This window comes from Vombatus ursinus, unplaced genomic scaffold (assembly GCF_900497805.2).
Source record: "Vombatus ursinus unplaced genomic scaffold, bare-nosed wombat genome assembly UNPS02014817.1, whole genome shotgun sequence".
Lineage (NCBI taxonomy): Eukaryota > Metazoa > Chordata > Mammalia > Diprotodontia > Vombatidae > Vombatus > Vombatus ursinus.
In genome coordinates this window covers 12,705,155-12,727,541 of record NW_020954595.1, presented here as the reverse complement: position 1 = coordinate 12,727,541, position 22,387 = coordinate 12,705,155, and the positions used below count along the sequence as shown (strand labels likewise).

The 22,387-nt window shown below is 59.4% G+C and overlaps 1 protein-coding gene across 1 annotated transcript in view; it reads left to right on the top strand.

Annotated features, from left to right (window-relative positions):
• IARS (isoleucyl-tRNA synthetase) overlaps nucleotides 1-22,387 on the top strand; it is a 39,738-nt gene that overhangs the window by 12,945 nt on the left and 4,406 nt on the right. The window contains exons 10-30 of the mRNA XM_027835819.1: nucleotides 49-144; nucleotides 1,241-1,363; nucleotides 3,281-3,372; nucleotides 4,238-4,336; nucleotides 4,693-4,819; nucleotides 5,161-5,234; nucleotides 5,358-5,552; nucleotides 7,765-7,851; nucleotides 8,372-8,455; nucleotides 10,314-10,458; nucleotides 15,717-15,837; nucleotides 16,252-16,343; nucleotides 16,716-16,793; nucleotides 17,366-17,487; nucleotides 18,259-18,361; nucleotides 18,476-18,559; nucleotides 19,019-19,193; nucleotides 19,790-19,893; nucleotides 20,629-20,724; nucleotides 20,929-21,105; nucleotides 22,094-22,211. Coding sequence (XP_027691620.1) covers nucleotides 49-144; nucleotides 1,241-1,363; nucleotides 3,281-3,372; nucleotides 4,238-4,336; nucleotides 4,693-4,819; nucleotides 5,161-5,234; nucleotides 5,358-5,552; nucleotides 7,765-7,851; nucleotides 8,372-8,455; nucleotides 10,314-10,458; nucleotides 15,717-15,837; nucleotides 16,252-16,343; nucleotides 16,716-16,793; nucleotides 17,366-17,487; nucleotides 18,259-18,361; nucleotides 18,476-18,559; nucleotides 19,019-19,193; nucleotides 19,790-19,893; nucleotides 20,629-20,724; nucleotides 20,929-21,105; nucleotides 22,094-22,211 — 2,392 coding nt within the window. The remainder of the gene's footprint in view (nucleotides 1-48; nucleotides 145-1,240; nucleotides 1,364-3,280; nucleotides 3,373-4,237; nucleotides 4,337-4,692; nucleotides 4,820-5,160; nucleotides 5,235-5,357; nucleotides 5,553-7,764; nucleotides 7,852-8,371; nucleotides 8,456-10,313; nucleotides 10,459-15,716; nucleotides 15,838-16,251; nucleotides 16,344-16,715; nucleotides 16,794-17,365; nucleotides 17,488-18,258; nucleotides 18,362-18,475; nucleotides 18,560-19,018; nucleotides 19,194-19,789; nucleotides 19,894-20,628; nucleotides 20,725-20,928; nucleotides 21,106-22,093; nucleotides 22,212-22,387) is intronic.

Below are 22,387 nucleotides of genomic sequence, written 5' to 3'. Positions count from 1 at the left end.
GGTGTGGTCAGCGCCCTGACCGTGGCCACGTTCTTGCCTTCCCCACAGTGTAAAGAAAATGGCGCCTTCACCGTGCTCGTGGATAACTACGTGAAGGAGGAGGAAGGCACTGGCGTGGTGCACCAGGCGCCATACTTTGGGGCTGTGAGTATGAGGCCGTCGTGGGGCTCCTGGGCTGGAGGGGGGGTGTGCTCCCGCGAGGCCCTGAAGAGGCATCACCAGCAGGACATCACTTCCCCTCTGTCCTGCGCATCTCTTGTGTGCACACAGGTGGTGGCAGGTTGTTCCCCTCCCCCCATTAGACTGGGAGCTCCTTGAGGGCAGGGGCTGGTTTCCTGCCTTTCTTTGTATTCCCAGACTGCTAAGGCACAGCGTAGGTCCCTAATCAGTGCTTGTTGGCTGACTGATTAACACTAGAGAGCCTTGCAGGAGATGAAGTCTGAGGCCCCAGAGTACTGCGAGATGACCCACGCAGGGCCTTCCAGCATGTGGGTACAGAGTGCGGGTAACAGGCAGGCTCCCTTGGCCATGGAGGCGAGTCTCCCCAGAGTCTGCTGCAAGGGGGGGTCCAGGAGGGAGGAGCTGCAGGAGTCAGGGGGGCTCTTTCCCTAGGTCTGTAGACCAGGCAACCTATATGACCAGATAGGGGTCAGGGGTTCTACATCCATCTCAGGAGAGGTGACGGGGTGCTGGTGGGAGCGAGGCTGGAAGGTGCAGAGAAACAGCTCCAGGGAGAAAGAAGGGACGTTTGGGCAGGCTTCAGAAGACGGAAAGGCGGGGCAGGTGGCCGAGCCACCGACCCGGGTTGTAGGGAAAACAGATCAGGATGGCCCCGGCTGAGGCATGTGAAGCGGAGGGAAGCGGGCTAAAGATGACAGGACCCACGGGGCATGTCGCCCTGCCGAGTCAAGGAACCTGGAAGGGGCGTGGTACGAGGTGCCAGCGCCAGGGAGCAGGGCGCTGGAGAGGGCGTGCCCCAGGCCTGGGCAGGATGAGCTCCTAATCTCGGGCCCTGGGCCAGCTCGGCCTAGGCAGCCGGGGGCCGTGGGAGAAATCTGGCCGGCTTCCTTCCCAGGCTGATCAGAGTTGGCCTTCCCAAGGTGGGGCATCCCACAGGGCAGAAGGGCTGTGGGAGTCAAGCCCCTGGGCGTGTACCTCACTCGTTGCAGGGGTCCAGCGTCCCCCCCAGCCCCCTCCCCCACACTTCATTAAGTTTACGCCCCAGCGTGTCCTTTTTCAGGATGATTACCGAATCTGCATGGACTTCCACATTATCCAGAAAGATTCTGTCCCAGTCTGTCCTGTCGATGCCTCCGGCTGCTTCACATCCGAGGTCACCGATTTTGCCGGGCAGTACGTGAAGGTATGGAGTCCACGAAAAAATGGCGGCTTTCTTTGGCTGCAGCTGACGAGTTGGCCTTCAAGCTTTTGTTTCTTTCTTAATTGGGAGGTTAATCCATTTCTAGTGTCTCGAGGTCCTGTCACTGTAGACTAGAAAGCCCTGGGCTGATGGGTGTATTCCGCCTGTGCTATAGGCCTCTCAGGGAGGGGGCGTGAGCCCATGGTGGCAGCGCTGCCTGCGGGAAGAAGTCCCCCTTCTGTCTGGTCAGAGACAGTCAGGGTGAGAGCCCCGGGCCCTGAGGGAGGTGACATCCCCAGCGTTCCCTCCCCTCTGTAGATGCCCCTGGGAGCAGGAGCTGGCCTGGGGAGGGGGCCCCTGCCAGGACCCCCGTTCTACTTCGTAGTGTGCCGGCACACCAGGCCCAAATCTCCCCACACCGACATCCAGGAAGGAGAAGCTTAGGCTTAGCCGCAAAGCGAACCAGGTGTGATTAAGAACATGGACGTCTTGTTCTTAAAGTGTCTCCTTTCAGCTGATGATGTTGTGGCCCCTTTGGGGGTGAGAGCTGGGCTCAGATCTGGGGGACAGAGGGACAGGAGGCAGGCAGTCCTGGGGGGCAGGAGAGAGGCTTTGGGCAGCTGGGGTCTGACCATGGCCTTGCTGTGCCGAGAGGTGACGTGAGCCCAGGAGACAGTGGAGGAGACGGGGAGGTGGGGAGAAGAGGAAAGGGCAAGCTGGCTCTGGCCATGCCACGTGAAATGCCTCAGGACGGTCTAGGTAGAAGTGACTGGCAGACTTCTCATCCCACCCCCGGCCCACCCCTCCTCTCCAGTGCTCTTGGGTCCTGTGACCCGGCCTCCGGGCAGCTCCTGCATCTCCTGACCCCAGGCCTGGACCGATGAAAATTCCACCCGAATCCAGAGCCTTTCCTCTGTTCTCTTTATCTCATCTGGAGCTTATTGGACTGGACGGCCCTTTGCCCAGTGCTTGGCACGTAGCAGGAGCTGATAAATGTTTATCGACTGGCGGGCTGGCTCTGGATGGGCCTTCAGGCAAGAGCTCAGGGCTAGTTCCATGCTGTGACAGTTAAATCCGTGTGAGGTGATGAGATCATTGGAGGAGAGCACAGGAGAGGGCCCAGGACGGAGTGCCGGGCACACTGCCGCCCTCAGAGAGAGCCGCTGTGGGCAATGACCCTGTGGACGAGGCTAGTGGGGTTGGTCAGACGGGTAGGGAGAGTGTCAGGACCCAGAAGGAGGAGGAGAGCTCGGACAGCTGGGGGGCGGCAGCCAGAAGAGCCAAGTAGTTGTGTGACCGCTCTGAGCCTGTTTCTTCATCTGTAAAGTGGAGACAGTGATCACCCCAGCCTCCCGGGATGGTTGGGAGGATCGAACGCGATGGTCTTATGAAGTCCACCCCGGCTGCTGTCGTGTCCCTGTCACCCTTGGGCCAGTCACCCCGACCTGACGTCTCATAGTCACGTCGGACCCCCAGGTGCTCTTTAGGCCTCGTGTGTGGCGTCTCCGCCCTTTGCCCCTCCCCGTTTTGGCCTCCTCTGCCTGCTGTGATTGCTGTGCCTCCCACTTCTTGGGTTGGGGGTGACCGAAAGCCAGGTACGGCAGAGAGGCCCGGTGGCTGTGAGCAGCCTGGAGCTGACTCCTGGGGGCAGTCATGGAAGGGGAGCTGGCCCAGGGGAGGAGTCCTTGTGTTGGGGAGGGGAGGCCAGCCCCTGCCCCGTCCATCCGCAGGCAGACCCCTGATCAGGAGTCTGCCCCCCCACAGTGCCACGGGAGGACTCCGCGTCCTCGCCTGATGGGGCCATTGCTGCGCTTGAGCCCCGGCTTGGGTGCCTTCTCCCTGCGTGCCTCCTGCTGCCCCCTCCCCTCGTGGCCGGCTCTGTGTCTGAGCATCCCTGTTGTGTCCTGTCTTTTCTCCCAGGACGCTGATAAGGACATCATCCGGGCCATCAAGGAGCGAGGCCGCCTGCTCCTCACCAGCACCTTCAGCCACAACTACCCCTTCTGCTGGAGGTGAGCCGGGCGGGGCGAGGCGGGGGGCGCGGGCAGCTCCGTCGGCGGCCGCGGGGTGGTCTTCCCGTCCTCCCCGGGCTGCCGGCCTTAGCTGTGACGGGCTCTTAATACCGAGATGAGTGAGTCGGGGCGTTTGGGGCCTCTGTGGTGTGCTGTGACAGGCTGGGCATGTCATCAGAGAGGGGGACTCCTCGTGGGGGGCAGTAGGCAGTGATCCCAGGGGATATGGGAAGGCCACACGGGTGTAGACAGACATTCCCTCTGCCGGGTCTTAGTAAGAGCCACCCTGACTGTCCAGGGCTGGTCAGAGGCACGGCTGGGCATCCCTGGCCACACTCTGCCCTGTCTAGCGTGCACAGTAAGCGCCTAATTAATGCGTCTTGGTTTGTCAACTAGCTCGTTAGGAGGCTGCATAGGGACACCTAAGTCCTAGACGGTGCAAGCTGATCGCATCCCCTTTGGGCGATGCCAGGAGCTCTTTTGACCTTTTCCCTTTGTCCAGGCCTCAGGGTCCCTGGGCGCTGGGACCTTGAGGAGGGAAGGGCCCCTGCAGCTCCCGGGGGCAGTGTCTCCCTGGCCTCTTCGGCCACTCGTCCCAGGGCCCAGGCTGCTTGCTTGGGGTCCGTTGGGCAATGCTTTCTCCTTGCCTTCTGTTGCCAGCCCATGGCCTGCTCCTGGCGCAAGGTAGCAGCCCTGCGTGAGCTGAGGCAGGGGCGCTGGCGTAGATCATGGTGTGAGGGGACACGTAAAGGTGGGGTTCGCAGAGCACCTGGGGGAGATCGACCAGAACTGAAAACAGCCTTGGTTCTGGGTCAGGACAGATCATGGCTGACGTTCTGCACTGTTGTTCTGTCTGCGTCCTCAGGTCTGACACGCCACTGATTTACAAAGCCGTCCCGAGCTGGTTTGTCAGAGTGGAGCACATGGTGGCCAGCCTTCTGGAGAACAATGACCAGTGTTATTGGTGAGCCTTGAACCGGCCTCCCCGGGCGGGCAGTGGGGCCTGGCTGTCCGGCCACTCTGGAGCCTGTGGGCCTCATCATCACACTCTGTCTGTGTCTCACACACACCCACACACATGCACATGTACACTCCCACATACGGGTGCGCACAGAAGTGGCACAGAGGCCCTCTTAGAGACTTGAGTCAGGACAAACTTCCTGACAAACGTGAGCCATCCCCACAAGGTGCTTGGCTCACCCCTTCCTCCTGGGGGTCTTCCAGAAGAAGTTGGACAAGCGCATTAGAGAAGAGGTCTCTTCGCCTGGGTCACCCTCTCTGGCGGTGTCTCTGTCCTCATGATCCAGATTTCTCCTGCAGGGTTCCCGAGTTTGTGAGGGAAAAGCGCTTTGGGAATTGGCTCAAAGACGCACGCGACTGGGCCATCTCCAGAAACAGATATTGGGGCACCCCGATCCCACTGTGGGTCAGTGACGACTTGGAAGAGGTAAGGGCGTGGTGAGGGGCCCCCATCCCCAGGGCCCTCAGGGAGTGGTGTAGACGGCGGCCCGTCGGGCCCCTCCATCGTGCACAGTGGTGGACGGAGGCTTTCCCCACTCACAGAGGACTCTTCTCTGGCCTTGGGGAGGTTCTGGTGCCGGCTCCGGTCACAAGGCTGGCTCTAGCCAGTGGAGCACACTGCCCGCCACTGAGAAACGAGCCTGGCCGTTTCCCGACGGGGCTGGAGGTCATGGTTGTTCATTTGTAAGAGGATCCCCTTCCTCAGTGAGAACTCGCAGCCCGCGTCCTGCGCGGTGATTCTGACCTGGCACTCGTGGTCTCGGGCAGGTGGTCTGCGTCGGGTCGGTAGCGGAGCTGGAAGACTTGACGGGAGCCAAGGTCTCGGATCTCCACAGGGAGAGGTCAGTGCGGGGCCCCGAGTGGGGTCTGAGTGGTGGCAGGCGGGCTCCCCGGGCTGGGTCCAGAGCCTGCTGGCGCCTGCCCTCCTGGGTGCTAACAGACGGCGCTCTCTCTCACTCACACAGCATTGACCACCTGACGATCCCATCGCGCCAGGGGAAGGGCCCCTTGCACCGAGTGCCCGAGGTTTTCGACTGCTGGTTCGAGAGCGGGAGCATGCCCTACGCCCAGGTCCACTACCCCTTCGAGAACAAGAGGGGGTTTGAAGAAGCCTTCCCCGCCGACTTCATTGCCGAAGGCATTGACCAGACGCGCGGATGGTGAGCGAGGGGCGAGAGGCGCGGTCCCTGGCGAGATCACGCTTTGTAACCCTGGCATCACCGCACGGGGCCTCGGAACTAGAGAGTAGAGGAGAGCAGGGCAGGCGCCTTCCCCTTCCCTGTCCGTGGAGATGAGCCCAGAAGCGAGGCTGAGTCCCCCCCAGGAGCACCCGCCGAGGTTTCTGTCCTGGGCCCTGGGTGGTCAGGGTGCCTGATCTCGCCCCCATGTAGGACTCCCAGCCCGTCTTCCTGCTGCTGAAGGCCTGGCCAGGAATCGCTCTGCTCCGGGTCATCTTCCCTTGTCCCAGATGGACCTGGTGTCCCCGCTTTTCCGTGGCTCTGTCCTAGTGGTGGGGATGTTCAGTGCATAGTGCACTGGGCCCGGAATCAGAGAGAGCTGAGTTCAAATCCAGCTTCAGACACTTCCTAGCTATATGACCCTGGGCAAGTCACTTTGCCTCTGCCTGCTTCCATTTCCTAACCTGTAAAATGGACATAATCTCAGCACCTCCTGCCAGGGTCACTGTGAGACTCAGTGGTGATCGTATTTGTAGAAGTGCTTAGCACCATGCCTGGCACATAGTAGGTGCTTAAGAAAGACTCATTCCCTTCACCATTCAGACAGATGACCTCTGATGGAATTGGAAGAGGGTCTGAAGAAGTAGGGGGGCTAAGCCTAAGTCTGGGCTGATGCCCTCGTCCCATGGACCCCGTGACGACCTGGGCAGTGCCCTGCTGGGCCCTCAGATACCTGCTGGCTGCTCGTAGGGGCTGGTGTCTGGGTGGGATCTCTCTAGGCCTTGCTGCCCAGGCGCTAGGCCTGTCTGGATGACTCTTTTGGGGGAAGCATCCATCCCAGAAGCCGTCCTTGGGGCGAGCCTCAGGAAGGAGGCGCCATGCAGGGCCTTGGCGCGTTTCAGCTCACGTTTCTGCACAGTTTGGGTCTGTGCTGCCCAGTGTTTCTGTCCTGCCTCACCTTTGCGGTGTGGGAGCTTGTCACAGCACATGACAGTCCAGGCGGCAGCCGGCCAGGCACTGAGTGCCTCACGCGCACGCTTTGTGGCCCTCGCTGCCCTGGTGGGGCGCTGCTGAGAGCCAGGCATGGGGCCCACCCCGGCCTTCACTCTGACGAGCAGCTGGCTGCCGTGCCTCTTTGGTTTCCCTTGAGGATTTCTCTTAATTGTGCTTTTTACATAACGGCACTAGGGGATCCCCAACCCAGGAGGACGCAAGGGAGCCGAGCTCAGGGGGTGCACGGGAAGCCGCAAGTCTCAGTCGTGAGCCTGGGCTTCTCTTTGGAAGTCCCTGTGCACGTGGTCAGGATTGTCTGCGACTCCTTCCCGTCTCTTCTGGGCGCTTAGAAGTTCTCCAAGGGTCCTTCTCTGTCTTTTCTTTCACCCCCCACAACTGCAAACCAAAGGCCCCCTCCCCTCGTAACAAACAGTCAGGCCAGGCCCCTCGGGTGTGTCGCCTCTTGTCCGCAGAAGCTCTGCCCAGAGCTGGACAGTGACTCCCTCGGGCAGCGGCCCTGTCTGTCTGCCCGCCCTCGTGACGGAGTCCAGTGCCGGTCCTAGGCCCCGGAGTGGGGTCCAGCAGGGCTGACTTCCCCAAGGCTGGGCCAGGGCAGGTGCTGCCAAAGGCCCCTTTAAGAGAGACCCTTCCAAGGCAGTGCTTCGTTTCTGTCTTAGCATCGCAGTTAATCTCCTTCCTGCCCAACTGGGTGGTTGAGAGAGTAGCCCTGGGCATGTTACTGTCTGCCTGTCTCTTGTACCAGGCTTTTGGTTGGAATTGGGACTAGAAGAGGAAAAATAAGAGACAAGACGTGTGCGTAGGACCTGTTGCCATGGCTTAGTGCGTGAGGGTGTTCAGGTCGGGGGGCCTGGAAAGTCTAGGGAGGGCATGCTGCCGCCTGCAGGGCTCAGGACGGCCCCTGTGGACAAGCTGGGTCTCTGCCTCAGGATCGGAGGTGTCTGTCTACAAGGGGCAGGGGCCTGGAGGTCCTTCAGAGGCAAACCGAGAGGACCAATTATCGTAGCAGGGGGGTGAGGTGGGGAGGGTTCTTAGTCCTTCCTGGTCTGATGTGGCCCCTGGCTTCCCTGGGAGCGCTGCAGCGATGGAGAGGGCGGCCTCCCCAATCATGAGCTCGGCCTTCGAAGTGCCAAGTGAGGGGGCCCCCTTCTGGGCCTGCCGACGTTGCTTGTTCCCTTCCCAGGTTTTACACTCTACTGGTGCTGGCTACTGCACTCTTTGGGAAGCCTCCCTTCAAGAACGTGATTGTGAACGGGCTGGTCCTGGCCAGGTACAGAGCCTTTTATCTTAGCTTGATAGGTAGTGACCCGCGTGACGTCGTCTGCGGGGGCCGTCATGGTCCTTTACGGGCTGGTCCTGCGGCGAGGCTGAGGGCCGGTGCACAGAGGGCCCGGGCAAGGAGAGGAGGGCCACCAGCCCGGCCCTATCCCCTGGGAGGCCGCGCTAGCGGGTTGGAAGTTCTCATGGTGGCGGTCAATGGGTTTTCCTGGGTCCTCGCTTGACTGCGCGTGGGTCTGTGGGATTCTCCCCGTGGTTCTCTGCGTCCTTAGCTCATGCTTGTCACAGAAGCGTCACGCGCTGCTATGACTTCAGCCCTTTCCTGGTCACTGGGCATCCTTTTGGTTGGCGTATGTGCCCAGCACACCCGGGTCAGAGAGGACCAGGCTTGTAGGAGGGGTTTGGAAGAGCATTTAAAAAACTCCTCTTGGGAGTGGGCTCCGGTGGGCCTCCAGGGCGGGATTTGGGTCTGACGCTCCCGCGGGGCTGTGACGCTGCCTTTGTTTCTCTAGCGATGGTCAGAAAATGAGCAAACGGAAGAAGAACTACCCTGATCCGACGATGATCATCAGCAAGTACGGAGCCGATGCCCTGCGGTGAGAGTCGTTACCCTCGCTGCCTGCGCAGAGGCAGGGGCTCTTCTGACGTGGGGCGTCACTTCTTTTGCCCCCGGAGGGTGCCGGCACGCCCTCTCTTTGTTGCTTTCCAGGAGCGTGGACATTAAGTGTAGATAGTCAGCAAGCCTTTAGTAAGCAGTTCCTGTGTGCCAAGCACAGACTCACAATGCATCGGCCCTCAGGGAGCTTACAGTCTAGGCGTTTACAGGAGAATGGAGGCTGCTGAAGGCATCCTAGCAGCTGGGGTGGAGGGTCTGGCCTAGGCCTCATTGCCGAGATAGAATCCAGGGATTCTGAGAGGCCGAGGTGAGGCAGGAGGGCATTCCAGGCATAGGGCACGACCGTCACAAAGGCGTGGCGGTGGGATATGGCAGGACATGCTGAGAACAGCCAGAAGTCCCGTGTAGGCGGGTCGTAGAGCGCGCGAGTGTGTGGACAGCAGCAGAGCATGAGCGTGAGGAGACGGGCAGGCTGGGGCCAGACAGCAAAGAGCTTCCAGCACCACGCAGATGGCTGGGTAACTGATGCTGGAAATGGCGGAAATGACAAGATTTGTCTGCTTACTCAGTAGAGGGGCAGTGAGAGTGAGCAGCTGAGGACCATTCTGAGGCCGTGGGCTCGGGTGCCTGGGAGGATGGCAGCTCCTGAAGGCATGAGAGTCTGGGGTGCGCATCGGGGCACTCTGGGGAGGGGCTAATGAGGTGACCAGGGAAAGCGTGGAGGGGAGCGACCCTCAGGCCTAGGCCAAGGGGCCAGCGGGCCGGTCAGGAGAGAACCGGAGAGCAGGGCAGTGGAAATGCAGAGAGGAGAGGGCAACCTGCGGCGTCAGGCTGCCCATAGGCGCAGAGCGTGAAGGGCCGCAGAGGCGATCGGCCAGTTTCTATTGGACGAGGTTGAGGCAGCCGAGGGTCTCTTGGGGGTGGGGGCCCCTTGGGCCTGTTTGCAGGCAGCAGCGGAGGGCCTAAGGAGCCAGGTTTGCAGGAGCCGCTGTGGGGCACAGGAGGGTCGGTCACTTGGGGGGCATAACGGGATCGCCTTGCAGAGGCGAGGCCCCAGTCCGGGTCCTGGAACGCCACATTGTAAGGTTCGTGGCCTCCTGCCTGTAAAACATGTGCATCGGTGTGAAGGTGAGGGATGGCGGGGACCTCCCGGACGGGGACAGGCGACCCGGGCGTGGACGTGGCGGGTTCACAAGAGGCCGGGCTGAACCTGCCCAGGGTGCCCACCTCACCCGCAGGAGTCAAGACCTCTGAGGCGTGGGGAGAGATGGCAGAGAAGAGTGAGATGGGGACAGAGGAGGAACGGTAGCAGATGGGGAGCGGAGGGCACTTGGGGGCATCCTCAGGGGGCCGCCTGGTCCAGACAAGCTGGCGGGAAGCTCCACATCCCCTCCCCCCCCGCCTTGGACTCTACTTACCCCTCCGATGTCTGAATGGTTCAGCCCATCCATCTTTTGGATCCTGGCTCCATCCTTCAGCGTTTGTTTGTGTGATCAGTGTGCTGTCGAGGCCTTCGACTGAGGCATTGATACAGAGATTCACTGGCACCACAGGGCTGAGCACAGAGACTTCCTTTCCAAGGGGTGTCGGACCATTAACGACAGTTCATGCTCCCCACATTGTGTCAGAAGTGGAAGTGAGTGTGGTCCAGATTGTCCTCTGGGGAAGCTGTTCCTACGTGGGCAGTCCCTCTGCTGATGCAGGTTGCAGCCTTCCCAAACCCGGTCTTTGCTTGTCACTGTGGTTGACTGGCGGCTCCGTATGGGGGCACCCAGAGGGAAGGCCCCACCCCAACCAAGCCTGGCCAGGACAGTGACAGTTTTCTTTGGTCATCGCAGGCTGTACCTCATTAACTCCCCTGTGGTCCGAGCGGAGAACCTACGATTTAAAGAGGAGGGGGTCCGAGACGTCCTCAAAGATGTCCTCCTGCCGTGGTACAATGCCTACCGTTTTCTCATTCAGAATGTCCTTCGTCTTCATAAGGTACGTGGTGGGGTGGGCCTGGGGTGGCCGGGAGCCGCTGCCTGCCTCGGGGTGAGAGCCACGTTGGCACCTCCAAGAAAGGCTAGGTTGGGGGAGGGGGCGAAGGGCTGGCAGAGGGAGCAGTGTCAGCCCCGGGGGCTTCTGGGTGACCACGGGCAGATCACCAGACCCCTCTGGTCCTTTTCAGTCTCTTTACCTCTCCCCTGAGGAAGGTGAGCTCCCTTGGAGTTGGGGGAGCGGGAAAGCCGTGCTGGGGCATGTCTTGGAGGAATTGGTGTTCTGCTTGGTGGAAGAGGTCGGGGAGGGGCATGCCCCCACCTGGGTGTGTGCCCACAGTGAGAGGAGAATGTTTGGAGTGGTCAGAGGCGGCCCAGGAGCCAGATCCCCTTTAGGGAGGCTCAGAATGCCATGAAGGAGGAGGGAGGGCACTCCAGGCATGGGCTGCAGCCTGTGCAAAGGCCTCGAGGGGGGAGACGGAAGGCTGAGTGCAGAGAAGAGCTGAGCAGCCACTTTGGGTGGAGCACAGAGTGCGTGAAGGAGAGCTGTGCGCCCTGCACCTGAGCTGGGTCCGAGCTTGTGTTTGGCGGGAAAGGCAGGAGGAGCCAGGGAGTCTGCAGGCAGCAGCCCAAGGAGAGGTGATGAGATATTGTGGAGGGACTCTGCACCTCCCAGAGTGCTGGGTGCAGAGAGTGGGAAGAGGGGGGTCCCCAAGGGGAGAGCCAGGGCGCCCAGAAGCCCTTGGAGAGCTTGGCCCCCACTGGCCTGGTCAGAGAGAAGTGTCATGTGCACTTTGACCAGGCTGTCTCTTTATGGAGAACAAGGCTAGTCCTTCCCAGTCATCCCCTTGGGGCTTTAGCCTGGGAGGGTCCTTCCCAGTCCCTGGGGAGTTCTGAGGGGCCGGTGTCTCGCCCATCCCACCAGGAGTCCTGTTCTCTGCTTCCTGAGGAGCCTCCCTCCCTGCAGCTGGGCTCCTTGGGCACCAGCGCCTGGCACAGCCTCCAGTTAGGAAGGCCTTAGGTGGGCCGAGCTCAGTCCCTTCTGCGGGCTCGCTCCTGCTCGCCTCCCTAGCTCTGGGTGGCCATCAGGGGTGCTGGGGACTCCCTGCTTGCATTTCCGTAGGCTGCTGGGCCCAGCTCCTGTTAGCCCCTGGGGGGCTCTGCAGGTTTAGAGGCCCCTCTTGGTTTGAGAGCCCTCCCTTCAGAGCTTGTTCCATGCTCAGGACACGGCTGCCAAGCGCCCCGGGCTGGCCGGCCCCTCCTTACACCTCTTGGCTCGTGGATGGGCCAGCCCTTGGGCACTGGGGTGCTCTGTGCGTGGGACCCTTCTGGCCAGACGCCGTCTCCGGTGTCCTCGGATCTCTCTGTCCTCTTCTGCCTCTCAGGTTCTCTGTCTCTGTCTCTCTTACTCCCTCCCCGCCTCTCTCTCCTGGCAGACTGACCCGACGGGACTCTTTTCTGTGACTTCTGGTCCTTATCTGATTTCCCACGTCCTGGGGCGCCTGGGCTGTGCTCCTTCCTGCTGCCCTGCCATCTTGGCCCTGCCTCTTTCAGGCTTTTCAGAGGCCCCCTTGGCTGCTGCCCATCCTGTCCCCTCTTCTCCATGTTCCTTTCTCCCGACATCCCAAGGAGTCCAGGGTCACAGATGCTCAGGCCGCGTTCTTGCTGTGTGACCAGCTGCTGCTTTTTCCCTCGTCCACGTCCCTGGAGAAGGTCCTCCGAGGTGACCTTTCACATCTTTCTTCCCTCCCCTGCCGGGTGACGTTGCAGCGCTCCTTTCTCCCTCAGTGGGGTCTGTGGTGTTCTAGGATTGTGGGTTATTGTATTAAAAACAGGCCTTTGCTTCTGGGAGAAGTTGGGGGTCATTCAATGATCTGGCAGTTTCGTGAAGGCAGTCCCGTCCACTTGTACTGTCTGTCTGCAGTGCGCATGCTGCCAATGGCCTCTGTAGCGTGGGACAGTTTGAGTCATGCCTTTGGCACTCGGTGTTGTCTGTGTGGATGGTCGTGGGAGCCCAGTGCCCTGCCGCAGGCACGTCCACAGGATCTCACCATCCTTTTAGCGCCTGGCATCACCTCCAGAACTGTAGCGAGCCCCTTTGGCAGACAGCCATCTCGCTGGTTTTTGCCTTGCCTGACATTTATGCTCAGAGCATCCTTGGACAAGATTGTCTCTGGTCCTTCAAGGAAGCTCGAGTAATGTCCCGTGTGGTTGGAAGTTAGCTCGTTGGACCCACCTGCGAAGCAGCCCTTTGCTCTACCAGATCACGTGGCTTTTCATAATTGGCAGAGAAGGCCAGAGAGATCTGGTGTTGTCCTCACCTTCCAGACGTTGGTTGTAAAGACGTGGCCGCCTTCCAAAGACCCTTGCAGAATCTCTCTGTGAATGGGAAGGTGGGCATTTAAACCACTCGCCTTGCTTGTCTTGGGTGTCAGCCTCCTTTCATTATTAAAAAGGTTCAAGAATTGTCCCACACTTTTTGTCTCTTGCCCCTTTCCAACTTCTTGGGAATCTACCCATGCCTGCCTCACGGTTGTTGCCCATCCACACCTCCCTCCCATTGCCCATCCGCACCTCCCTCCCGTTGCCCGTCTGCACCTCGCTCCTGTCATGATCTGCCCTGATCCAGGGCCTTTCCCCGTCTCTGTTCTCACTGACACCGCGTTCACCTGCTTGACAAGGACACAGAGGACTGGGCAGAGTCCAGACACTGGTGACTCCTCTTGTCCGTGACAGGAGAGCCGTTGAGAGAATCTGTCTTGTACTCGGTGTCTTCCTTCAGTTGGGAGTAGGGTCCACATGGCCTCGCCTAGCGGGCTCTCCCTGCTTCCCCGCGTCCGCCATCTTTCTCCGAAGACTTCACAGATGGGGCTTGGGCTGGCCCTGATCACTCCATCTCTCTGTGTGCTCGGCAGTTGAGGAAAGTGTTTGCTGACTCGAGTCCCTTGTAGGCCCCATCCGTCTCTCTCTCAGGACCGTTTGTGCCTCATCCGGGTGCCTTCTGTTTCCCATTTTTAATCATCTCCTGCCTCGTCCAGTGACAAGCGGTCAGTGGGCGGGGGACTCAGTTGTGGCCTCACAAGCTCTGTCCTGGTCATCCTTTCACACTCCTGGATTTGTTCTCATTCCCAGCTTGGCTCCAGCCAGTCCATGGTCGAACCGTCGGCTTAGGCCCAGACCCTGAGGCATGGCTACTCTCGCATCAGCGCGTCAGTGACCTTTCCGCATGCAGAGCCTGGCTGGTCCTGCCTCGTTCCTCTGTGTGTGTGTGTTACAAATTTGTTTTCATTTCATGGAACAAGCAAGCATTTCCATAACAGTACAATAAAAAAAATGATTGTACATGAAACTACACATCTCCCATGTACAACTTGCTGTTCTCTCCAAATATACAACAAAAAGTTGTGTAAATTTCTTTTTCTTTCTCTCCTCTCCCCCATCCCATTAGACCCAAATAGTTCTTCTCTGTATACAGGTAGTGCCTCTCTTCATATGTACTTTCTGGTTAATTTGTAGATTTATAATAGTCAAAATAACCTAATTGCTCAAAGTTCTTAAAGCAGTATTGCTGTTACTGTTTTCTCTTGGTTCTGTCCACTTTGCCCTTCATCATCTTGTGCAAGTCTTCCCATGCCTTTCTAAGGTCATGGAGTTCATCATTTCTTTTTTTAATTTGAAAAGGAAATTTTTATTAATTTGTTTTTAGTTTTCAGCATTCACTTTTATAAGATTTTGAGTTCTAAATTTTTCCTTCTCCCTCCCCTCCCCACTCCCCAAGATGGTGTGTAGTCTGGTTGAGGCTACACATGTATAATCAAATTAAACATATTTCCACATTAGTGATGTTGTAAAGAAGAATCAGAACCAAAGGGAAAAACCACAAGAAAGGAAAAACAAAACAAAAAAGAAGAGAGAAAATAGTATGCTTCAATCTGCATTCAGACTCCAAAGTTCTGTCTGAGTGAGGATGGCATTATCCATCATGACTCTTCTGTAATTGTCTTAGATCCTTGCATCACTAAGAAGAGACTAGTTTATCAAAGTTAGTCATCACCCAGCGTGGCTGTTACTGTGAACAACGTTCTCCTGGTTCTGCTCACTGCACTCAGCATCAGACCACACAAGTCTTTCCGGGTTTCTCTGAAGTCTACCTGCTCATCATTTGTTATGGCATAATAGTATTCCATTACGTTCATGTACCACAACTTGTTCAGCCATTCCCCAGCGGATGGGCATCCCTGCGATTTCCAGTTCTTTGCCACCATGAAGGGAGCTGCTCTAAACATCCCATTCACAGTCAAAGTTAGAGTTACTATTTCTTTCTCAGGCTGTCTTTTTACCCTATCCCTGTTACCTTATCTTCTCCCCCCACTTCACCTACCGCTCCAAGAGTCCCCCAATCCACATGCCCCTCTTCGAGTGCCTGCTGTGTGCCAGGCATGGTGCTAAGTGCTGACCTGTCTGTCTATAGAAACCGTCTTGCCTGGCATTCGAGGCCCTGCACAGTCTGTTGCCACCCTCCCTTTCCAGCCAGCTGTGGGCTTGCCCTGAACCTTAGTGGGCTGCAGGCCCGTGGATAAGTTGCTTCCCTGCTGGCCTGTCTTCATTCTGCAGCTCTCCTTCCCTTTCTTCTCAGTCCCGCTAATGTGCCCCATGACCCCTTAAGGCTTCCTAGGCCTGCCCACACTCGGCGTCATCGCCATCCCCTGAAGTTTCTGTCCCTCTGACGTGGTCTTTCCTTTCATGCTACTTTGTGGGTTTACCTTAGACCCCCTGTGAGAGTGGAGACTCTGGAGAGATGGCATTGTTTTTCATCCCTGGGTCCCCATCACCAACCACAGTCTTGCTTTAATAACTGGCAGGTGTGTTTGAATTTTTGAGGTCCGATTAGAAGGAAGTGGTAGATGGGGGGTAGGAGAGGTCACACAGGTGGGAAGAGATCAGGGATCTTCTTAGACAAGGGGGTCGCAGAGCTGTGGCCTGAGTGAAGAGAAGGATTTCAGCCCTTAGAGAGATTGGAGGGCAGGGTTAGAGCCAGCTTGTGGAGGCCTTGAATGCCGTGCCAAGAATGAAGCTGTAGCATAGACGGATGAGTCCTGGGTCAAGGCTGGCACGCGGTGGGGTGAAGGGGCCCGGCTGCATGGCCCTCCCACCTTCTGTGCTCGTTGAACCCCAAAAGGTGGTGTTTCTTTGGCAGAAGCTTCTCTAGTCCCTGCCAGCCCGGCTTCTGTGTCAACAATCCCGTTCCTTTTTCCTGGCCAGGAGGCGGAGGTGGAATTCCTTTATAATGAGGACGCCGTGAAGGAGAGCAGCAACGTCACTGACCGCTGGATCCTGTCCTGCATGCAGTCCCTCATCGGGTTCTTTGAGGTCGAGATGGCCGGTGAGGACACTGGGGACGCAGACAGGGTCCCTCTGTGGGGGCTCCCTCTGCCAAGCCCCCACCCCCAGCCTCTGGGGTGATGAGCCTGCCCTCAGGCGAGCAGAGCATTTATGAAGCACCTACTGGGTGTTAGGCACTGGGGTGAGGGGGGATAGAAGGACAGAGAAGGAAACAGGGCCTGCCCTCCAGGAGCGGGCACAGCCAGGAGGGGATGGAGCTGAGTGACAGAGAGAGGGTCCCCAGACTTAGCCGGGGAGGTCAGGAGGGGCAGGCATTGCTGGTGCTCCGTGGGCAGGTCACCACTGGCCCATAGTAAGGCAGAGACGTCAGAAGAGAGCTTGAGGCCTGGGGAATCAGGAAGGCCTGGGGAATCAGGAAGGCCCGCTGACCTGCTTCCTTCTTGGGCCACTTCAGCTTACCGACTGTATACCGTGGTGCCGCGATTAGTCAAGTTTGTGGATGTGCTGACCAACTGGTACGTCCGAATGAACCGCCGGCGGCTCAAGGTGAGTGTCCGCTCGCAGGTGGGCAGGCAAGAACACAGGTGGCACCACATCGGGACACCGCGGGGTCTGGGGCGCTCAGGGTGGCCGAGGAGGACGCTGTCCCCTGCAGGCCCCGGGGCCATCCCGTTCTCAAAGGGCTGCTCCGTGGGGCCATACTTCCTCATGGGGCCCTGCCTGCCCCCCTCCCCCCAACCCTTTAAGATACAGAGGAGGGCTGAGCCATCCAGGACCTTGGGCAGTCGCGGTCGGCGTGCCTCCTGTGTTCCACACCCCCAGGGAGCAGCAAGGGGGTCTTGCTTGGGGCCCTGAACTTCATTTTTCAGTGTTCTCGATGGATAGAGAGAAGGTGGTTTTTCTGATCTTTTTTTTTAGGGTGAAAATGGGACTGATGACTGTGTCATGGCCTTAGAGACTTTATTTAGCATTCTGTTCTCCCTGTGCAAACTGATGGTGAGTGCGCCCCTCCCTCCCGCCCTTGCTAAGCCCCCTGGTTCTCCAGGTGTGACACCCTCCAGCTGCTGCTGGTGTTGGCGTGGTGGCGGCCAGGCCTCTGAGACGGAGCCCACGCAGCCATCGCTAAGCAGCCTCCCGATGAGGGCGTCCTGTTGAATAACGTAGTTGATACTGGGGCTAGGCCAGGGCCTTTGGACAGGTGTAGATCGCACTCCTGCCGAGGTACATCATCCCAGACTTCCCCTCTCTTTGGGGCTCTGAAGTGGGGATATTGGGCTTTGGGGTCTACACACACATAGCGTGTCCACCTGGTTTTTGTACGGTAGAAAGGCAGCGAGTACTCTGCATCCTGTACGTGTCACACCCCAGTTGTGTGACCCAGCTCAGGGGATACAGCCCTGTCCCAACTGAATGGGGGTCTCGCTTGGTTTCCCAGGGCTGGCCGCCATCTTGGTTAGGGCATTTTCACCGACCACAGGGCAGGGCCGTTTGCCCCTCAGGTGTATGTGTCTCCCGGTGTTGGAGATCACTGTACCAGGCGGGGGCCCTCTCCTCTCTCCTTTACACAGGCCCCCTACACCCCTTTCCTCACGGAGCTGATTTACCAGAACCTGAAGACCCTCATTGACCCGGCCTCAGTCCGGGAAAAGGACACACTGAGCATTCACTACCTCATGCTTCCTCATGTCCGGTAAGCATCGGCACACTCCACAGATGGGTTTTCCCTACGTGATCTCAGCTGCTCCCCCTTCCCTCTGGCAGCCTGCTAGAGCAGGGGGACTGCCTCCATTGCAGGGATGGGGAAACTGAGGCCTCATCCAGGGCCATGGGGAAGGCTGTAAGAAAGGAGAGCCTGCCCTCACCTACGGATTCCTCAAAGCTCACCATTTCCTTTCTGACCGGCCTGCCCAGTGGGCTCATCCAGGCCCCACCCTCATCCTCACTGTCATTGTGGAGGTGCTGGGTGATTAGGAGGAAGGACACTCTGTGTTTCTAGGTGGGGGGTTCGTTTGTCATTTTGCCAGGAAAAGGCAATTTGGAAAGGAAGGGCCTTGAGGCCACACCTTACCTGAACCCACGTTTGAGGTGTGATGCTCTTGGGTTTTCTGGGTGCCTCTCCTGCTCCCACCAGAACAGAGTCAGAGGAGAGACGGGGAGTGGTGTGAGGCAGAGCGCGGGGCAGGGTGCAAGGCAAGGCCTGAGCTGGCCGGTTTTCCGATGGGGCGCCTGCTCCTGCCCTGTCTGGGTGTGATGGGGAAGCTTGGGGCAGCTCCTTGAAGGTGCTTGGCCTTTGCTGATTCTGCAGGATAAGCATGTGTTTGGTCCTCACCGTCCTTTTTAGAGCCCACAAGAATTGAACCGGGTGGGAAACTCCCAGAGGATGCTGGCGCGTGGCTGAGGGTGCATTCTGGAGGGGGCGGGAAGCGCTGTCAGCTGCTTAGAGACTTTCCTCCCACCCCAGAGAGGATCTGATTGACAAGAAGACCGAGAACGCCGTCTCCAGGATGCAGTCTGTCATCGAGCTGGGGCGAGTCATCCGGGACCGCAAGACAATTCCGATCAAGGTGAGGTGGGCAGAGCCCTGGGCAGCGCCCCTTCCTGCCCTGTGTCTCCGCGGCCTGGGCCTTCTGGTCAGGGCTGACAGGGAGTGGATGTTGTGCCCTTTCTTCTCCCTCCAGTATCCTCTGAAGGAGATTGTGGTCATCCATCAAGATCCCGAGGCCCTGAACGACATCAGGGCTTTGGAGAAGTATATCCTTGAGGTGAGGCCTGCGCGGGCCCCTCGGGGTCAGGGGCAGGGCGGGGACAGGGCAGGGGGTGGGGAGCGGCAGCGGCCCCCGGCCTCAGACACCCCGTCAGAGGGAAGTTTTCTCTGCTGGGACCGTTCCTTAGGTGTCTCTCAACTCTCAAGGAAAATGTTTCCCAGTGACGGACGGGCTGTTTGCGCTAAGCTGACTCCCTCCTTCAGGTCTGGCTTGCCCAGGTTCCCAGAGTGCTTGCCTTTAGCACGACCCCGTTGTTCAGAACTGCTCGTGCGTGAGCAGCTTTGGGCCTGCCCCCACGCCTCAGCACCCTCAGGAAGTCGGGTCTCCCACTTCCCAGCCCACCTCATGGGGTCCGGGAACCAGTCAGGCCGCCAGCGGCGCCCTGGTGCCACAGACTGAAGCCTGCTCATCATTTTGTGACCTTTGGCATTTGTGTCTTCTTTAAAATAAATACAGGAGCTGAATGTTCGGCAGGTGACCTTGTCTACAGATAAAAAGAAGTATGGCATCCGGCTCAGGGCAGAGCCCGACCACATGGTCCTGGGCAAGCGCCTCAAAGGGGCCTTCAAGGCTGTGATGGCATCCATCAGGGAGCTGCCCAGCGAGCAGCTGGAGCGTCTGCAGCAGACTGGTACATGGAGCCCCCGTGGCATTCTGCTTCTGCCCCCCGTCCAGGGACGGGGCTGGAGGAGGCTCTGGGCATGACAGGCCCCGAAGGGCACGGTCACAAGGGAAGGCAGGAGCGACCAGTGGGCCCGAGCCAGACCCGTCCTTCGTGCGGGAGGTTGAAAGGAGGCCCAGGGTGGGCAGTGGCTTCGTCTGGGTCTGGAAGAACGGGTCCGGGTTGGTCAGAGGCGTCTCCACCGTCCCCCGACAGCAGAGACCAAAACGTCCCCGTGTCTGAAACAGATTCCCAGACCCTTCCATGTTCTCTCACTTCTGCCCCAAAGGTCTGGTTTCATGGGAACATTAACCCCGTCCCCACCCAAGCACTTGTGCTCCAATCGGTTGTTTTGCCTGTGGGAGCAAAGCGAGAGCAGGCCGAGCCTCGTGGGGGTCACTGGGCAGGGGCCGCAGGGGGACGGGCCGGGGCAAGGTGTGGCTGGAAGCATCACCCCAGCCACGGGGATGCCCACCACGAGCCTGAGGCCCCTTGCTCCGCTCCCTCCCAGCCGGCCTGGAAGGGGGAGCCCCCTCCGCCGGACCCGACGGCTGTGTTTCCAACAGGATCTCTCGTCGTGGACGGGCACGAGCTTCGCACAGAAGACGTCCGCTTGCTGTACACCTTTGGCCAGGCCTCGTCTCACTACGAAGCGCACTCAGATGCCCAGGTGCTGCCCACGCTGCCCTTGGGGTCTCGGTGCCGGCACTGTGCCCCTTCAGCCAGGAGTGGGCTAAAAGCCGGGTTCCGTGGGGGTACAACAAGGGCGGTCTTTCGTTTTCTCACTCAGTAATGCAGGTCAGAGGTTCCTCTTGTGACCAGAGTAGGAAGGGGCCCTGCCTTCAAGGAAGGGCAAAAGGAAATGAGCATTGATTAATCACCTACTGTGTGCCAGGCATTCTGCCGAGCACTTTACAGTTATTATCTCATGATCCCCACAACAACCTTGGGGGCGGTGCTGTTATCCCCATTTTACTGTTGAAGAAACTGAGGCAGGCAGCATTAGTTAAATGGCTGGCCCAGGGCCACCTAGCTAGTAAGTGTCTGAGGCGGGACTGGAACTCAGTCTTTCTGACTCCAGACCCTCGCAGCCTTGTGGAGCTGGCGTTGACTCGTTGGGCCCTCTGAACCGGCAGGTGCTAACGTGACTCCCCTGACTGATGGGAGAAGCCCAGAGGTTCTGGCCCGTGGGCCATAGGCTTTTCTTGTTACCTGGGCCTTGGAGAACGGATGATGGGCCTCTGGTCCTGGCCATCCCATGGCCCACCGCAGGCAGACCGGCAGAAACACAAGATGTTTTAGCTCTCGGCGTGTGCTATCTTTGCTCATTCCAGTCAGAGCGGCACCTCCCTGTGTCAGAGAGTCCTCCGCACCCACCCGTGCGCCCTCGCTCTCTCCCCCGTAGGTGCTGGTGCTCCTGGATGTCACCCCCGATCAGAGCATGGTTGATGAAGGCATGGCCCGGGAGGTCATCAACCGCATTCAGAAGCTGCGCAAGAAGGTGAGGCAGGCGTGGGGAGCCAGCGACGTGCCGTGACGCCGGGATGCATGCATGGGTCACTGAGTCAGGGCGGGCACGGGTGAGCAGGCCCTGCTCCGTGGGCGTGTCACTCGCCTGGTTGGGAGGAAGGCACCTGCCGCCACTGGGGACCTCACCCTCTCTCTCTGCCGACGCCGATTTTCGGTTTTTGTCTCCGGTTCGAAGTGCAATCTGGTCCCCACGGACGACATCACTGTGTACTACAGGTCCCCCTCTCAAGGGGACTACCTGGACACCGTCATCCGGACTCACACGGACTTTATCTTGGCCACCATCAAGGCTCCTCTCCAGCCCTACCCGGTGCCGCCGTCGGACAGAGTGCTCATCCAGGAAGTGACCCAGGTGAGCGCGGGGCCTCCGTGACAGCGCCCTTAGGCCCTGGAGGCTGGTGCTGGGGGGAGGCCTCTGTCCCTTCTTGGAGCCTGCTGGCTGGCAGCACCAGGACCCCCAGAGACCCGGATCGTGGGCTGACCCGATGACGTGGCCTCGGCTTGGGTTTTGCACCTCTGCTTCATCCGTTGATGGGGAGGCAGGTGGGGTCTGGGAGTCAGTAGGGCTGCCGTGCGGCAGCCGGGAATGCCCAGGTGGCCGAGGGTCCCTGGGCACCACCTTTTCCTTGGGAGTTGGAAGAGGGTCCTGAGACACTTAGCCAGAAGCGTGAGAAGGGGGCCTAAGTGCATCCCTTTGGGAAACAGGTTGAAGGAAGGGTGGGGGTCGGGGAGAGCCAGGCTCCAGACGGCTGTCTGTCCTCGAGAGGGAATGCGCTTGGTCTGCCTGGCCCCAGGGCATCGAAGGGCGGCGGAACAAGCAGCCTTGGCAGGTAGCAGGCCATTGAAGGTCTTCCGGCAAAGCCCAGGCAGGGGTGGGGAGCCCTTGTGGAGAACCCCAGGCGGTCCCGGGTCAGAGGCCCCGGGAGCTCCTCCGCCACTGGGCCCAGAGGGCTGGAGTGTGGCTGCGTGGCCGTTGGCCTCTGTGGCCTTGGGCTGACTCATGGGAAACAGGCACCCGCCCCAGTGTTGGCAGCGTGCTGCCTTTGTGCTGGGCACTGTGCCCAGGGATGGCCCCTGCCCTCCAGGAGCTTCCATTCTAATGGGGGAAGGACAGAGGAAGGGACTGAAGGGGATGGGAGAGGTGCCCATGAGACCCTCACAGTGGGAGGAGGGGGCAGGTGCCCCAGAGGGCCGCTCAGGGCCCTCCTCAGCCCCCGCCGACCCCCACGGGCTTTCTGGGCACTGTCACCGACAGGCCCATCTTTCATTTGTTCTGCCTTCGGGGTCCCTTGTGGTCCCCCCTCAGGGTGGCTATACACTATCCTCCCTCCCGTGTTCAGCTCAAGGGCTCTGACCTGGAAATCACCCTGACCCGAGGCTCGGCCCCACCTGCAGCCCCACCTGCTCCCGCGTGTGCTTACGTCAACCTGAACGTCTGTGTCAGTGGCAGAGAGCGAGGTAAGAGAAAAGCTCTGGCTGGGATCGCGGCGCCCCCTTGGCAGGCATGCTCTGCGTGCAGAATTGCCTGTTTCCTTGGGCGCCTCCCCACTGTGTTGGCGCCTCAGGTGGAGCAAAGGAGCCCGCTCCCGTCAGTGGGAGGCAGTCTGCCTTTGGGGGGTTCGTGGCCAGCCCCC